Here is a 17,007-nt window from a genome sequence, read left to right on the forward strand (position 1 = left end):
GGCACGACTGGGGGAGGGGTCTCCTGGGGGGTGGGGGGGACAGAGTCAGCGAGTGACCCCACCCCGACCCCATCACCCCCTTCTTCCCTAACACACACCTTGGGCTGCTCCCCCTGCACCTGAGAATCCTCTTCCTCCCCCTCCTCCCCCTCCTCCTCCTCCTCTGTCTCCTCTTCTTCCTCGTCCTCCTCCTCTGTGGGCTGTGAGGGCACCGGGGGCTGCTCCTCCTTGGGCTCCGTCAAGTCGGGTGCAGAAGGCGACGGCGGGTCGGTGGGCAGCACCTGGCAGACGTGTGGCGCGGTCGGTGCTGTGGACTCGGGAGTCCACCTCCCACCCCCAGGGCTTGGGTCCAGGCCTCTTGTCTCTAGCCCTTCCCGGGAGCCTGGCGGGAGGGAGGGACAGACAGCCGGGGGCGGGGCAGCATCTGTGGAGGGGGTGGGGCTGCCCAGCTGGCCAGGGTGGCCCAGCGCCAGAAACAGAGGCAGTTCCTTCGTGAGGCATCGAGGAGCGGGGCGAGGGGGGGGCAGGACCACATCCCTTCCCCTCCCCCCACTGACCTCGGACCGGTACTTGTCCCGGATGGCAGCCCAGATGCGGTCAGAGAAGGAAGCGGCATCTGTCTGCGTGTCTCCCCCGAGGAGGGTCTGTGTGCGTTATGTTGGGGTGGTGTCAGGAGCAGGACCTCCACGTGCCCCCCTGCACCCCAGGCACTCTCGGAGGGGGGCGGGGGGGCCCTCAGGCCGTGGTGCCAGGCACAGCACGCCCTGACCTCCCATGGCCAGGCCGGGGCCAGGCTGGGTGAGGCGCGGCGGCCAGAAGGGGGCAGCACAGGCCTGTGGGAAAGGAGGGGGGCCAGAGAGGTGTCGGGTGGGGACTGGAGAGACCAGGGAGGGAAACTGAGAGGCAGGGGCACCAGAGGTGCCCAGGCTCTCTGAGATAGAGGCAGAGGGGCAGGGGGGCGCAGTGGGGACCAGCAGGGCAGCGATGGACGGGGGACCGAACCAGCAAAGACAAAGAGCTACAGGCCCAGCCGTGAGGAAGGTGCATCAGGTACGTGCGCTTGGCGGAGCAGGTGGGGCACGCGTATGCGGAACCTGGCTCCGTCCCGATCAGACACCCCTGGGCGCCTGCGTGACCCCACCAGGTCCCAAAGGGCAGGGAGAAGCGGCCCTGGGAGGCTGGCTGCCCTCCTGCTCACTCACGAGGCCTGGCCGCATCAGCCACGGTGGGCACCCCGGCAGCCCTGGCCTGGGGCCAGCCGGGAGCCGTCCATGGGAGTAGCCCACGGCCAGCCTGTCTTGGGCCCCCGGGCCCTGAGGTCACCCTGGGGCAACCCCCTCCAGGAGTCCCAAGTGAAGGGGCCGGTTGGGTACCTGGGCTTCCCCTTCTGATAATGCCCCGTCCCCATCTGTGTCCAGCTCCGGGTGGGTCTGCAGCTCGGCCACGGAGACCCTGCAGGGGCACAGGCAGAAGCCAATGGAGGGGTGAGCCCAACTGGCTGCTGGCCAGCTGCCTGCCTCCCCCTGCCAGGGCCCACCCTCTGAGAACTTGCTTCAGGACCTTGGGGCAGGGAGGGGAGAGCAGCAGGAAGCTGAGAGAAGATGAAGTCTGGGCTTCGGCCCCCTCTGGCCCCCACCCTCCAGGAGAAGCAGCCACCCAGTCCCCGCCCTCCCACCCCCTGCTGAGGCTCCACAACCCTGAGGGGCTCAAGGGAGGGAAGGACATGGGGTGGGACTAGGAGATACCTGGACAACCCTGTGTCCCCCAAGACCCAGCTTCCACTTCCTTCCACCCTTAGAGCCCAACACATCGAATCTGCCCTTGGCCTGGCGCCCTCCCCCCAGCCAAGCCCCAATACCCACAATGGCCCAGGCAACACATCCTGTCCCTCCACCTGCACCATCGCCAACCAGGGTGCAGACTGCCCCTGCCCATTCTGCCCCCTTGGTCCCTCCGAAGTCCCATGCCTCCCACCAGGGGGCTGCCCAGCCTCCTCGTTCCCGACAGCCCACCCTCCACCGAGCCCTTTGCCTGGGGTCAGCAGGCAAGTTCAGGGGCGCAGGGGGGATTCTGACTTTCACCAAAGTGTCCCAGGCCACAGAGTAGGCTTGTGAAAAGTAATGGGATCCCTAGGCCCTTTGCCCAGCTCCTTGAGGCGGTGGTTTCCCTCATCTCCTCCTCCGGGGTTGCTCTAGACCCATCTTCTACAGGAGCAAGCAGAGGCTCCTTTAGAGAGGGCCTGGGACCAGCTCGGGCCCTGGGGGCCCCAGGGCGAGGAGGTGGGCTCTGTCTGGTTTCTAAAGGCGGGGAGACGGAGGAGGGAGCCCAGGGCAGGCAGCGCCGCACACTCACGCCCCGTCCATGTCATCGTCCAGCTCCTGGAAGGCACTGGTCGCCAGCTCCTGCTCCCGCCGGGCCTTGGAGGCGGCCAGCTGCTCTGTGGAGGGACCAGCTCCATCATCCTCTGCACCGCCTACAGCTCCCGCCACCCCAAAATCTGCCCTCCCCAATGCCCCAGGGGGGCCGCTGAATGCCCAGCCCTCCACTGGGTGCTGGGGCCCTGAGTCAGGCCGCTATGGGGGTGGGAGCAAGGAGGTGACAAGGGCTGGCCAGTGCAGGGGCACGGGGGCCAAGGAGGTAGCAAGTGCCAGATTGGGGGGAGACCCTGAGGGGTCTGCAGATGGTCTGAACGATCAGTGGCTGTGAGGGGCAGGCGGGGGACCACGCATTAGGTTTGCCATGTCCGGGAGGCCCCCACGGGAAGAGGCCAAGCAGGAAGAAGGTCAGGGGACGGAGACTGGGGTGGGGGGGCAGCCAGGCGAGGGAGATGTCCTGGGGGCCCAGGGGAGTGTCTCGGGAGGGGGAGAGGCCACCTGCACGGAAAAGGGGAACAGGGAGTGGCCAGTGGCCGCAGGGCCTCAGCCCCATATCTGCTCTGACGGTCCCTCGTCTGCCTGTCTCATCACTAGCCAGCTCAGGTGGGGTTCAGGAAAGCAGCCACAAGGGCAGCTCCATTATGAAGCTCAGCCCTCTGCATCAGGACAAGTGGCCTGTGTCCCAGGAGACTCCACAAGACCCCAGCAGACTCAGCCGACACCGTCCTCACAGATGAGGGCCTGAGGCTCAGGTGGATGAAGGGACCTGCCCATGGTCACCCAGCGGCGAGGGACAGAGCCAGGGGCCCAAGCCGGGCCGTCTGCCTCCAGAGCCCATGCTGATCCCCACCACCCTCGGGGAATCTGGGTCAAACCCTGGCATGTCACCCTTGAACCGGAGTCAGCAACTCCATGCTGAGAACCTGGGCTAAGGGAAACGGGGCACAAGTAGGCCCAGCCTTGTGTGAAAGGACGCTCGCCGTGGTGCAAAACAGTAGAAACAGAAGCAAAGAGAAGACAAGAGTGAATTCACTTTCTTTTCTTTTAACAGTAGAAACAGAAGCAAAGAGAAGACAAGAGTGAATTCACTTTCTTTTCTTTTTTTTTTTTGGCCGCTCTGTGGCATGAGGGATCTTAGTTCCCCAGCCAGGGATCGAACCCACGACCCCCTACAGTGGAAGCGCAGTTTTAACCACTGGACCACCAGGGAAGTCCCTGAATTCACTTTCTAACACACGGCCCAGCAAGAAAACGCCAGGAACCTGGCACCAAAGATGAATGATAAGAAAACACCGGCAACTTCAGTCACAAGGGGCCAAAGCCCTAATACACAACAGGCGTTTACAAACGATGAAGACCAGCACTGAGAACCTGACAGAAAAAAATGGCACCTGGATTAAATAAATCCTGCCAGGGTCATCCACCGGAATAGACACAACTGTTAAACGGAAGTAGGGTCCAGGCACAAGGCTACAATGTGGATGACCCTTGACAACACGATGTTCAGGGAAAGAAGTGAGTCACAAAGGCCACACACTGCCTGGTTTTGTTCATATGAAACATCCAGAACTGGCAAATCCATAGAAACAGAAAGCAGATGAGTAGTTGCCAGGGGCTGGGAGGCGGGGGGATGGGGAGGGGCTGCTTCATGGGCATGGGATTCCCTTTTGGGGTGATGGGAATGTTCTGGAACTAGATAGCAGAGATGGTCGCACATTGTGCATGTACTTGATGCCACTGAACTGTACTCTTCAAATTGGTTGAAATGGTAAATTGTACATTTTGTGGATTTTACCACAATAAAAAAAAAGTGAAGAGTCAGGGTGAAAAAAAAGGAAATGAGGTACATACACATAGACACAGCACAACACCCATACACCATGTAGACCACTGCTGTCCAACAGAACTTTCTACAAAGATGGACATGATCCTCATCTGCTGGCCAAAACGACAGCCACCAGCTACACGTGGCCATTGAGCACGTGAAGTGTGGCTTTGGGGTCGACACCCAGAGTTACTACCCTCTGAAGAATTGCATCTCTGCCTGGGATGGCCAAGAAAGGTCTGGAAGGTTTCATGCCTCCTGGTAGAGGTTAACCTGGAGGAAAACTCTCTCCCTTTCTACTTTACTACTTTCAGGATTGTTACCCCCAAAAATCTTTTTAACAGAGAATATGGAAGTCAGGTGGAATATTTTAAATCACATGGAAACTAGGAAGAAATAGAGCAGGGAACTCCCAGCCTTGCTTTCAAGGCCCCCAGTCACATCCCACGTCTCTCACACACACTCACACACCCCGCCTCCGATGATCTGGCCTTGGAACTCATACCACCCTTAAAAGTCCGACCTGGGTGACCCCATGTTGTGCCTGGCCCTTGACAGGTCTGACTTGGTCACCAGCTACTCACTCTAAAACCCAAGAGGGCAGAGAATAATAGAAGCAATAAGACCCCAGCAAAGGAGGGTAATTCCAACCCTCAACTTTACCTTTCCAGCAAACAACCTGACCTGCTTACAATACCCCTCCTCCATTTCCCTGTGGGCAACTACCCACCTGACACTCAGGCCTGACCAATCAGAACCTGTGCTGCACCTCCTGGCTCCAGGGATTGGTTCATGGGCAGCCACGTGACCTGGGACAAGCCAACAGGAGCTTGCCCTGGAATCTGTGTTGGGACTTGTGGGAAAGTGATATTCCCTACTCACTGGGACTGCTGAGCCAGAAGGAAATAAACTAGTGTTGCCTGTGGTTGTGCTGGCACAGGAGGGCAGAGCCTGCCTGGGAAGGAAGCCCAGAGAAGGAGGCAGAGCCCAGAGGTGGAGGGAGGACTCCTGCCATCCAGGGAGCCTAGGGTCCCACTGGGCCTAAAGCTTCCACTTTTTACGAAGTGGGTTCAAGTTGGGTTTTTGTCACATGTGATCAGAAGGGCTGATCTCATGAAGGAAGTTGGAAAGTCTTTGTGGAGGCAGCGCCACCTGAGGACTTGGGGCACAGTGGGACAGACTCATTGATCTGCTGCTCCCATTTCAAGGTGAGCAGGGCTGCAGGACGGGGCCTCATGTGTCACTGCTGAGCGCTGGGCCTAGACCTAGAGCCCACTAGACACCTCTGTACAGACACCTCTGTATTTGCAGTGGAAATGGCTGGAGCAGAACCCTGGGAGCAATAAAGGGCAGCAGTTTCAGGGGAAAGGCAATCAGACCAATGTGGTGAGTACACAGGGTGCAGGGCAGGGAAAAGTACTCGACTTCTTGATGCAGGGGGCATCGTAACCAGGCAGTGGTGGCCCAAATGCTGTCCCATCCAAGGCACCGGGGAGCCGGGAAAACTGCTGGGCAGAAGAATGGCTTGGCCTGATGGAGGGAGGCCACCAGGAGGCCAGGGCAATGCTGGGCCCTGAGCCAGGCGGAACAGGCAGATGACTCAAGCCTGCAGTTAAGGGACAGGGTCTGCAATCAGAGAGATTTGGGCATCAACCTAGCTGGGCAAGGCCTCAGCTTCCTCATCTGTGAAACAGGGCTACGTCTGGGTGCAGTTCATAGGGAAGGGAGGCAGGAGCGACACGATGATCCTTATGAAACAAGCACTGGGTGCTCTGGTCCAGCTATCATCAGTGTGGGAGAGAATATCAGTGTCTTTATCAGGGGTCAGAAAACTTTACTGTAAAGAGCCTGATGCTAAATATTTTAGGTTTGGCAACCCATAAGGTCTCTGTTGGCAACCACTCGGCTCTGTAGCTGTATCACAAAAGCAGCTGATGCTATGTAAATAAAGGGGAGAGTCTCCTCTCACTCCCCCACATGGCCTCCTTACTGCTCCTTAAAAACTAGACAAGATGCTGCCTCAGAACCTTTGCACCTGTTCCCTCTGTGGTCAGAGGGCTTTCTCTGTCTTGTTCAATCCTGTATTGCTGGCACCTGGGGTGTACCTGGCACATGACAGGTACACAGCAAATGCTTGTTAGATGAATGACTGAATTACTGATTACGAGAGATGAGAGCAGAGATAGGAAAGGAAGGGAGAACGCAGCAGATGCTCAAAGAGATGGATGAGATCACAGAATGGCCTCAGAGAGAAGACTGCCAGTTCCTGGTCACCAGCCCGGTGACCAGCTGGAGCCACACCTCCAAATCCTCCCAGCAATGCTTGGTCTTTTAACCAGCCGGGAACGGGTTTCTGTCCCTCCTCTCCCTTCTATCCTCCTTCCACCATGTGCCCCTACACAGAGCAGACTGAGAACAAATGCCAAGCCTTCAGATTTCCCATAACGGCAGCACAATCTACCAACAGTAAGGAAATGCTGGACAAAACATAAGAAAATCATCTTAAAACCAACCAAAACAGTAGGCGTTTCCAGGACCAAGAGGAAATCAAGAAGGTAAGAGAAAATGGAAGCCGCTTTCGCCCTAAGGGATTTTGCCAATCCTGGCAAATGTGGATGTCCATTTTGATAACTTGTGAGGGAAGAGAAATGAAAATCAAAGTCCAAGGTGACCCCCCCCAGCATAACTGTGACCCCACGGGGCTCCCCTCAGGGATAAGCTGGGCCAGAAATTACCCAGCCTATGCTCAGACCTCGGCTCACACCGCCTGAGAGACTGGAAGAATCTCCAGCATTGAATTTGGATTCAAGGGATCCCTGAATGGTAGTACTCAGAGATGGCAGAAAGAAAAGCCCCTCCTCTCTAGAGAAGGACCTCTCATCCTAGACTGCAAGTTACTCCTATTAATGACCTTTAAACACAGTGACCAACATACAGTCAAAGATAACTGGGCACGCGGGGAACTAAAATGCCATGATTTTAAAAATCAGCAAAACCACAGATGAGAGATAACAAGCAAGAGGCTCCTGGGCCCAGACTCTTCCCAGCCAGGAGCCAAGGGCAAGTCACAGCCACCCCGGGACATAGTGATGTACCTTCCCACAGCTTCCGGTGCTGGTCCTTGGCCTCCTTCTCTGGCTTCTCAGCTTCTTCCTTCAGTGTCCGCAGCAACTCCACCTGGTCCTCCAGTGACTTCTTTCCAGCCTGCAGCTCAATGAGCTTTTTCTGGGGAGGCAGAAGACAGGGGCCAGCTCTCTTCCTGTTCCACCCTCTTCCTCACAGACTGCCATCTCCCTGCCTCTATTCCACAGGGTGGCCACAGGATCTTTTCAAAATACACACCCCTCTCTGGGTCTCCCCCTTGCTGTGGTTCCCTGCAGCCCACTGGAGAGAAACCCAAAGACGTCAATGTAGCCCCCGAGGCCCTGCATGACCAGGCCCCTGCCCACTTCTCCAGCCCCATCCACCCCATTGCTATCTTAAACTGTAAGATCCAACTGCCCTGACAACATTCAGAGGCCCATTCTCTGCCTCCAGTTCTTCACACATGCTTTCCTTCTGTCTGGAACACTCTGCCTGGCTAACTCTGAATTACCCAACAGATTTCAGTTTAGATGGAGGCCTCCTCCTCCAGAAAGTCTTCCCTGCTTCCTACCCCCAAGACAGGTTCAGGGAACAGAGGGACCGGGCAAGAGTCTTCTCTATGCCTTACAGCCCCGAACATCCCTTCTCCCCTCAGCCCTGGCTATCACTTTGTCTGTGTGTCCCTCCCACTAGTTGATGCACTCTTGAGGCAGTTCCACATCTAGTTCCACGTTTGCTTCTAGTCATGATGCATGAGCCCAGTGCAGTCTGGGCTTCTGTGGCTATTTCAAACAGGAATGTGTGTGCTGGGTGGACTCCAGCCTAGGGATGGGGGTCCCAAGCCGTAGGGTCTTAGCCCAAGCCCGCACGGGATCACTTTCCCCCCAAGACCTCAGCCTGGTCTGCTGCCAGCATCCTCCCACCTGCCCAGGAGGGCAAAGATCACCTGGAGCCAACCTCACCATGCAGCTCCCCCAGTATCCCCTAAACTCAGGAAGTATCTCACTGGCCCTGAATTCACTGCCCCATGAATTCGGGAGGTACCTCACTAGCCAGGCCACGGGGGTGAGAGAGAAAAACCTGGAAGCTGCCCAGGGCAGAGAAACGGAGCTGGAGCCCTTACTCAGTGGGTTGGGCAAGAGCCCCGGAGTGTTGAGGACTCTGGCCCATCAAACAGCAAAGGGGGTGGCAGACAGGGGAGGGAGAGACACACCCCTGGGGGTACACCCTCTTCTGGCCCCCCCAGCACCCGCCCTATTGAACTAACCTGACTGCGACCGACTGACCCCCATCTCGAGTCCTCCCCCAGACTGCGAAGCCATGCAGCCGTTAGCCCTAACTTACAGAGGAGAGAACCCCGGGACTGGGATGCAGAGGTGTCCCTCCTGTCCTAGCGGCAGCAGAGCTCCTCCGAGCCCACTTCAGTCTGCACCCAAGGCCCAGGTCGATGCCTGTACTGGCTGCCGCCCACTTGGTACCCGCTTACGCGACAACTAAACGCCAAGTGGACAAACGAGTGAATCAAAGGCGCAGAGAGACAGTAACTGGCCCCAGGACACCACGAGTCGGGAGCAGACGTCTACCCCAGCCGGCCTCCTCAGCCCATACCTCCAGGTTGTCCTGGGTCAGCCCCACCGGGCCCCTCACCTGCTTCTCCTCTCGGGCCTTCTTCCAGTCCTCAATTAGGATCTTTTTCAGGCGGAACCCCTCGCGGGTCACCTCCGCCATCTGCTGTAGAGTCTCTCTCTCCTTACGGCCCTTCTCTCTGGGGGAAGGGGACACCAGGCACGATGGGGTCGGGGGCACTTAGCATCCACCAGGTCTGCTTCTTCCAAAAGGGTTCAACCCCCATGCCTTCACACCCCCTATGTGGGCAAAGACAGGAGAGCAAACCCTCCTCCCCCCCACCTCCCCAGGCTCTCTTGGCCTCAGAGTCCCTCATCCCTATCCTTGCGGGGAAGGACAATGGGCAGGGTTCGTCCACCCTCAGGGTCAGGGGAGGGACTGGAGGGTGCTGGGATGTGGGGCTGGAAGGTGGCTCCCAAGAGAGGAAGGAGAGAAAAGCACAGAAGTCACAGACCCCCAGACACAAAGGGCAATCTGGCCGGTTAGCACTGTTCTGCTTATCCACTCTATTTAAAAGATCTTCCATCAAAAGAGTTTACATAAGTATTGGGACTCTCAGCTTCTTTGAAAAGCAAATCCAGCCCTGCCACCTGCCCTCAACTCACAGGAGTGGAGGGCAGCTGTGCCTTTAGATGTCACAGTCCCACCACTCCCTACTGCCTTGTACTCAGCCTGCTTGTGCTGTTTAGATTACCTACCTGTGGGCATTTCAGTTCTCAGGTCCTGCTGCAGAGCATAGCAGTTAAAAGCATGCAGTCTCAAGTTAGACCGACCTGGGTTCGAGTCTCGGCTCTGCTATCTCCTAGCTATGTGACCCTGAGGAAGTCATTCTCCTTTCTAAGCTCGAGCTTCCTCATCTGTTGTTAGGCAAACTGCACCTGCTTCCAGGCCAAAGAGGAAATTGCCGATGGAGCATTCACACGGCACCTGGCACGGGGTGAGCACTCAGTACACAAAAACAGAAAAGAGAGGGAACCTGATTCACCCAGTGGGGCAAGGCAAGGTCTGGAGGAGGGGGGGATGGGGGGTGTCACCTACGTACTTGCAGGTGTTCTCGCAGACGATCCCGCTGTTGTATTCGTCCGTCCCGTCGCAGCAGTCTGAGGGCAGAGGTGTGGGCACCATCGGACCCGGCGGTGCCTCTTCCCTCCCTCCACCCAGCACCCTGTTCCCAACCCCAGGGTGATCTCATTCACCACAAACTCCATCGTTGACCCATCTGGAGGAGATGTACAGGGGTTTGTAGCCAGTGTTGGTGCAGTGGAAGCTGCCGTTGGGACAGGCGGCTGTGCCTGGGGGGAAGAAGGGAGGGAGGGTTTGTGGAGTGTGCTCAGAATCCAGAGTGTCACACCCACAGAAGGAACAAGGAATGTGAGAGTAACTGATCCCAAGTAAGAGGAGGAAAGACAACTGCACGCTCGGGGCCTGAAAGAAAACTCTCCAGTGCTCCCTCCTGCCACTCCTCCCTGAGGCCCTCAGAAGAGGGCCCTGCCAACCCCCTCCCCCTCCCCCTCCGGGCTCCCACAGCACCTCCCCCTCTCCTCACCAAACCACTGACCACTCGCCTCTGTGCCCGCTTCCCCCCCACTCAACAGGGAGCTCTCTGAGGACAGGACTGGGTCTGTTTTGGTCACCGCACAGGACCTGGCACTCACCAGCTGCTCAATAAATGCATGATGAGTGAAAGAATGAAGAAAAAGCTCACCTGGTTCATCTGAGCCATCCTTGCAGTCACAGTAATCGTCATTGACCTGATCAAAAGGGACACTGGCAGAGCCATCCAGGCAAGTGAAAGGCTTGGACTCATCGTAGAAGTGATGGTCTGGGGAGGGGGGCAAGGGGCTCAGCCCGGGGCAGGAAGAGGCCCTTTCCACCCAACGGCTCCTCTCCTCCCACACACCAGTTGAGCACTGCCACCTTCCCTGCCCAGAGACCAGAACACTGAAACCGAAGGCTATTAAGTGCCTCTCCCAGGAGCCTCCCACACCCCACCCCCACCTCTGACCACCTCCAGTGGCCGACTCACTGGTGAGGGAGACGCCCCGAGGTCGCTTGACCTCCACGGCCCAACACATGGGCAGCAGCAGCAGCACTAATAACATCTCGCTGGAGCCTCGGAGGCCGGAAACGGGTTCTGTCAGAGGAAGGAGGCTGCTGGGAGGTGCGCTGTGCCCTCGCGCTGCAGCAAGAAAGGGGCGGCAGGTCAGTGGGAGAGGGCTACTTCCAGCCGAAGGAAGGCACCTCTCCCTCCAGCCAACTGGATTCCTCCATCGCTTCCGGGCAATGAGGGCTCACTTTGCTTCCCATACTGGGGGCGGGGGGGGTGTCTCCCCAATCCTGCCCAGTGGAGGGGAATCTCACTTGGCCCAAATCAACGGTGGGGGATCTCCAAACCTCCGCTCCCCATGAGTAGGGGGTGGTTAGCTATCCAATTCCCGCCTTCGACTGACCCCAAGAGGAAATTGGGGTGCCCTCCCGCCCACTAGTTCACCACCTGCACGAGACTGGGGCAAAGGTCAATAGCCACCGCGCCCCCCGACCCAGCAGTCAACTGCTCCTCCGGCAAAAAGAAAGCGGAAATGTGTGGAAGCATCACTTCCGGCATCACGCTGCGCTCCCTGAACGGCCGTTCGTGGCCGCCATGTTGCGAGTGGCAAGTGGCGGGGCCGGAACCGAGGCGGCCATCTTGGATAGGACTGTGAAGCCTTAAAGGGAATAGTTCTGAAGGTTAGCGCTTAATGGCGGCGTAAGGTGCCTCCATCTTGGGAGTGTCGGGTTCTGCAGCCGGAACAGAAAATTCCTGAAAAATGCCCGCGAACCGCCTCGGCGGGGTTAGGGTGGAGGGGTGGGGATGAGCACGTGACTCCAAAGTACCCTCCCCCATTTTTCTGCGGAGCTGGTCCGCTCTGTCCCCTATTGGGACCGCCCCTCAGCTCAGCGTCAGCCAATGAGAGCCGTAGATTGGAACGCAGGCGATTTCCTTGGGAGCGCTGTAGGGAGGCGGGGAAGGTTACCTAGCAACCGGAGATGCTGCGAGGCCCCGCCAAGCGGTAGACAAGTGCATTCCCAGAGCCTAAGGAACAGGAGCTGACGGATCCCAGACAGAGGCAATTCCTAGTGGATCCCCTAACCCCCAGGGATCCTTGGCCTCAACCCAATCATGACGTCTCCCCTGTGCTGGGCGGCCTCCGCCAACTCCATGTCTTCTCAGGACCAGATTTCAGCTCCCTCCAAAGTCAAGGGCAGTCAGGCTCAGATCAAGCCCTACCACCCTCGAGGCAAGGGCTCAGTGCAGGCCTGGCACTCACTCCATTCCAAGGCGGCACCTTTCCACGCCAGCGAGGGGAAGTCCGCTGTGCACACGCAGGTGGCTGAGTTACAAAGGAAGATACAACTGTTAGGTAAGATGGCTCCAGAGGGCACAGAAGGGTCAAGAGTCAACAGTCCTCTGACCTGGCAGGATCGTTTCACTGGCGTTCATCCAGTGGCCAGTTTCTGGAGGCAAAAACTCATACTGCTTCATGGTTTTCCTCATCTTTCTTGTAAAACTTTTCCTGAGCTCAGAACTGACTGGATTGCATTTCATACTTTTATGTAATTTCAACTCTTCTATCATGCATGGAGTGGTAAAGAATATAGATTTCTAGAGCTGGATTTTCTGGGTTCAAATCCTGGCTCTACATATACTAATTGTTTGACATTCAGGGACTAAGAGTAATCTGATTGCTCTCAGTTTGTCCAACCATGAAATGGGGATAGTAACAGTACAACCTCATAGGTAGTTGAAATGTGTAAGGTGCTTAGAACAGTGCCTAGCACACAGTAACACTATAAAGTGTGAACCAGTAGTTCTCAATGGAATAGGGCTATTTTGCAATGTCTGGAGACATTTTGGTTTGTCACATTGCTGGGAGGGGTGAGTTACTAGCATCTAGTGGGTAGAGGCCAGGGATGCTGCTCTGACAATGCACAGGACAACTCACCACAGCAAATAATTATCCATCCCAAATGTCAGTTGTGCCAGGGTTGGGAAATCCTGGTATAAACCATTATTGTTTTATTATTAGGAGATAATTTTGCATAGTGGTTGAAGGTATGGGCTGGGGAGTCCAACTGTTTGTGACCCTGAACAATCTAATAAGCCTGAGTCTTCTCATGCATAAAATGGGTATAAGGGCTTCCCTGGTGGCGCAGTGGTTGCGCGTCTGCCTGCCGATGCAGGGGAACCGGGTTCGCGCCCCGGTCTGGGAGGATCCCACATGCCGCGGAACGGCTGGGCCCGTGAGCCATGGCCGCTGAGCCTGCGCGTCCAGAGCCTGTGCTCCGCAACGGGAGAGGCCACAACAGTGTGAGGCCCGCGTACCACAAAAAAAAAAAAAAAAAAAATGGGTATAATATGTATATGGATATGTACCTATTGGCACACGCTATTTGATACCTAGAAAATTATTAGTCCAGGGCTTCCCTGGTGGTGCAGTGGTTGAGAGTCTGCCTGCCGATGCAGGGGTCATGGGTTCGTGCCCCGGTCCGGGAAGATCCCACATGCCGCGGAGCGGCTGGGCCCGTGAGCCATGGCCGCTGAGAAAAGAAAACTATTAGTCCAGCATCCAACACATAACAAATGCTCAAAGTGAAATATTGTTACAATGTTAGGTTGACAATTACTAAAAGATCTTCCCTCTGGGAAGTACCCCCTTCCCATGATGCTCTGCTTCTGCCTGCCCACCTCACATGACCCCAGAGGGTGACCGGAAGGCCTTTTATGAGAGCACCCAGTGGAGCATCAAAAAGAATCAGGAGACCATCAACCAGCTCCATGAGGAGACCAGGGCGCTGCAATTACAGTTGACAGACCTGCTCCAGGTGAGGTTGAAGAGGTTCCAGGGTGCGAGAGCAGCATCCCCAGGGGCAGAGCACCACCTCAAGTAGAAGTGGCCTGAATCAGTAGTGTGACTGGGCTCTTCTCTCTGCAGGGAGATGAGAAAGTGATCCAGGCAGTGATTCGGGAATGGAAATCAGAGAAGCCATACCTGAAGAACAGGACAGGCCAGGTTTGCCCCACTCCCATTCCACTGACCATCTCCCTTCATTTCCAGCCTGGGTCCCCACCCGACTGGCCTCCCTGCCCACTATCTCGCCTCTCCAATCCCTTCTCCACACCTGGCGTCACTCATTTATTTCTAAATCTTTATCACGCACCTACCATGTGCCTGGCATGGTTTTAGGTGTTGGTCACCGTGAGGTGAAAAAAACAGACCCCACTCCCCAAAATCTCATATCTTGGTGGAGAAAGCAGACTCCCCCCACCCAAAAAAAAACAACAATAACAACAACAAATATAGAAACAAAGTAATTCCCAGTGGTGACAAGAGAAACAAATAAAATAAAACAGACTGACTTACTAGAGATGGATGGGGGCAGGGGTTTGCCTTTTAGACTGCAGGATGGGGGTCTTTGCTTTCTCTAAGAAGGTGATATTTGAGCTGAGAGTGGGACAGGCAGGTAATGATCTGGGGAAAAGCATTCCAGGCAGATGGAATAGGAAGTGCAAAGTCCCTAGTGTAGGAACAAAAGTAGAGTGTTGGAGACACAAAGGAGGTAAGTGTGGCGGGATGGTGAGGGGGGATCTGTAGGAGGTGAGGTCAGGGAGGTCAGCAGGGACAGAACTTTGCAGCAGCCTTCACTGCAAGAGTGCAGATTTTATACTAAGCATCAGAGAAATGGAAGATGGGCTGTTAGGAGGCAGGAATAGAAGCCAGGAGGAGGTCAGCCGGGTGAAAGATGGTGTTGGCTGCACTAGGACAAAAGGGGTAGAAATAGGAAGAAAGAGATCTCTCTGGAGGAACCTTTGAAATAGAACAGAGAATTGCTAACAAACTGGATGCGGGTGGGAGAGAAAAAGAGAAGGTGAGGATGACATCAAGGTTTGGGACTTGAGCACCTGGAAGGGTGGAGCTGCCATGAGCTGAGATGGGGAAGATTCGAGAAGGGCAGGTTTGGGGAAAGATCAAGGACATAGTTTTGGACCCGATGGTTTTCAGCTGCCTGTGGAAACATCTGGAAGGCAGTGTAGATATGGATATACGAGCCTGCAGTTCAGGAGGGAGGCTAAATTGGGGTGTCTTCAGTGTATATGTGACTTTGAAACCCTGAGACTGGATAGGATCACCAAGGGGGTAAGGTTGGTCAGAGGAGAGAAGAGCCTCTTCAAAGGCAAAGGAGATGGAGAAGGGGCAGCCAGGGAGGTGGGTGGAAAACCAAGGAGTGGGGGTCCTGGAAGCCACAAAAAAAAGAATCTGCAGGAAGAGGGGGATCAACCAGGTCAGACGCTACTAAGAGTCAGGGGAGATGAGAACCAAGATATAGGAGAAGGGGGACTTCCCTGGTGGTGCAGTGGTTATGAATCCGCCTGCCAATGCAGGGGACACGGGTTCAATCCCTAGTCCAGGAAGATCGCACATGCCACGGAGCAACTAAGTCCACGAGCCACAACTACTGAGCCCGCGCACCACAACTACTGAAGCCCGCGTGCCTAGAGCACATGCTCCATAGCAAGAGAAGCCACCGCAATGAGAAGGCCGCGCACCGCAACAAAGACCCAACACAGCTAAAAAATAAATAAAATTAAAAAAAAAAAAAAAAGATATAGGAGAAGGAAGGAAGGACTAGGTGAGGGGTTCAGGCCCCCGCTCTTGCTCCCCTCCCTCAGCAGGCCCTGGAGCACCTGGACCACCGGCTGAGTGAGAAGGTGAAGCAGCTGAATGCTCTTCGGTACCAGCTGGGGCTGCGACAGAAGTGGCTGGAGGAGCTCCAGCTGCAGCACAGTCTGCGTGAGCTGGAGATGGCAGAGGCGAAAGATAGCAACACAGAGGTGGCCAAGGTGGGGCCAGTGAGGTCTGCAGAGGCCTTGATCCTGGGGGAGGAATTGAGGGGGGAAGGGACCCAGCCCAGCCTTGCTTCTCTCTAGACCATGCGGAACCTGGAGAACCGCCTGGAGAAGGCCCGGATGAAGGTGCAGGAGGCCGAACACATCACCAATGTGTACCTGCAGCTCAAGGCCTATCTACAGGTAAGGACCAGGGCGACTGGGGGTGGGAGGTGGCAAATGGGAGGGCCAGCCTTGTTAGGGACAGCGGTCACAGGCCTGCCTCATCCCTCACGCCCCAGGAGGAGAGCCTTCGCTTGGAGAACCGGCTGGACTTCATGGAGGCTGAGGTGGTGAGAACGAAACACCAGCTGGAGAAACTGAACCTAGTGAATCAGGAGGCGCTTAATGCGAGGAACATCGCCAAGGTGCCAGCCCGTCGGGTCCTGGGGGCGGGGAGGTCCTGCTCCCCGACCCCCGATGCCGCCATGGTCTTCTGTTCTGGCTCCAGCATCTGAACCTCAGCTGTCCCGGAACCCGTCCCATCTCTCTCCCAAGACCCCACAGCCTGACCCAGCGGCTCTGGCCCAGAGCCCGGATAGGTGCCCCTGTCCCCCTTTCCCACCCTCTAGAACCAGCTGCAGCATCTGGAAGAGACAGTGTTCCGAGAGCGCAAAAAGCGCGAACGCTACCTAACAGAGTGCAAGAAGCGCGCGGAGGAGAGGAAACTGCAGAACGAACGCATGGAGCGCAAGGTGGGCGCACCAGGGGTACGGGGCTGCGACCACCCCAGCCTGCTCCTGCTTAGATGCGGCCCTGCTGGGTCTGGGCCACTACGTTGGCCTAGGCCCAGGCCCTAGGCCCTTTAGCAGTTCTGACATTTCTCCTGACTCCGCCTCCATCTCCACTAGATGCCAGGGCTCCTCTCACATCCCTGACTCCGCCCTGCAGCCCTCCCCTGACTCTCAGGTCGATCCTCATCCTTCCCCACAAAACTTGCCTGTGTCGGAAATTTGCTCCTGCCTCTAACCCGCCCCTTATCCGACAGGCCCCGCCCCCGCACTCTGGACCCCGTCCCTCTGCGCTGCTTCTGAGGCCTCCCTTTCTCGACCAAGGCCCTGTCAAGCACTCCTGACCCCTGCCTGGGTGCCCTTACCCACGCCTGGGCCCCACCCCCTCCCTTACCCCCTCCCTTACCCCCGTGCGGGTGCTTCCCCCACCCCCCCGGCCCC

The 17,007-nt window shown here is 56.7% G+C and overlaps 2 protein-coding genes across 2 annotated transcripts in view; one reads left to right on the forward strand and one right to left on the reverse strand.

The window, feature by feature from the left end:
* Positions 1-5: 5 nt before the first annotated feature.
* LOC102979763 (glucosidase 2 subunit beta) lies at positions 6-11,500 on the reverse strand (the record flags this gene model as incomplete). Its single annotated transcript, XM_055083440.1, has 12 exons — positions 11,405-11,500; positions 10,937-11,089; positions 10,616-10,732; positions 10,107-10,202; positions 9,953-10,010; positions 8,932-9,049; positions 7,296-7,425; positions 2,353-2,437; positions 1,374-1,452; positions 558-644; positions 99-281; positions 6-23 (listed from the first exon to the last, which is right to left on the reverse strand). Coding segments are annotated over exons 2-12 (1,047 nt in total), but the record flags the coding sequence as incomplete, so codon positions are not given.
* Positions 11,501-11,592: 92 nt separating this feature from the next.
* ODAD3 (outer dynein arm docking complex subunit 3) overlaps positions 11,593-17,007 on the forward strand; it is a 9,429-nt gene continuing 4,014 nt past the window's right edge. Inside the window, exons 1-7 of the mRNA XM_055083441.1 lie at positions 11,593-12,311; positions 13,652-13,773; positions 13,884-13,961; positions 15,620-15,790; positions 15,878-15,979; positions 16,078-16,203; positions 16,408-16,530. Of these exons, the coding sequence (XP_054939416.1) occupies positions 12,071-12,311; positions 13,652-13,773; positions 13,884-13,961; positions 15,620-15,790; positions 15,878-15,979; positions 16,078-16,203; positions 16,408-16,530 (963 nt within the window). The 5' untranslated portion in view covers positions 11,593-12,070. The remainder of the gene's footprint in view (positions 12,312-13,651; positions 13,774-13,883; positions 13,962-15,619; positions 15,791-15,877; positions 15,980-16,077; positions 16,204-16,407; positions 16,531-17,007) is intronic.

Source organism: Physeter macrocephalus, unplaced genomic scaffold, assembly GCF_002837175.3.
Source record: "Physeter macrocephalus isolate SW-GA unplaced genomic scaffold, ASM283717v5 random_1491, whole genome shotgun sequence".
Taxonomy (NCBI): Eukaryota; Metazoa; Chordata; class Mammalia; order Artiodactyla; family Physeteridae; genus Physeter; species Physeter macrocephalus.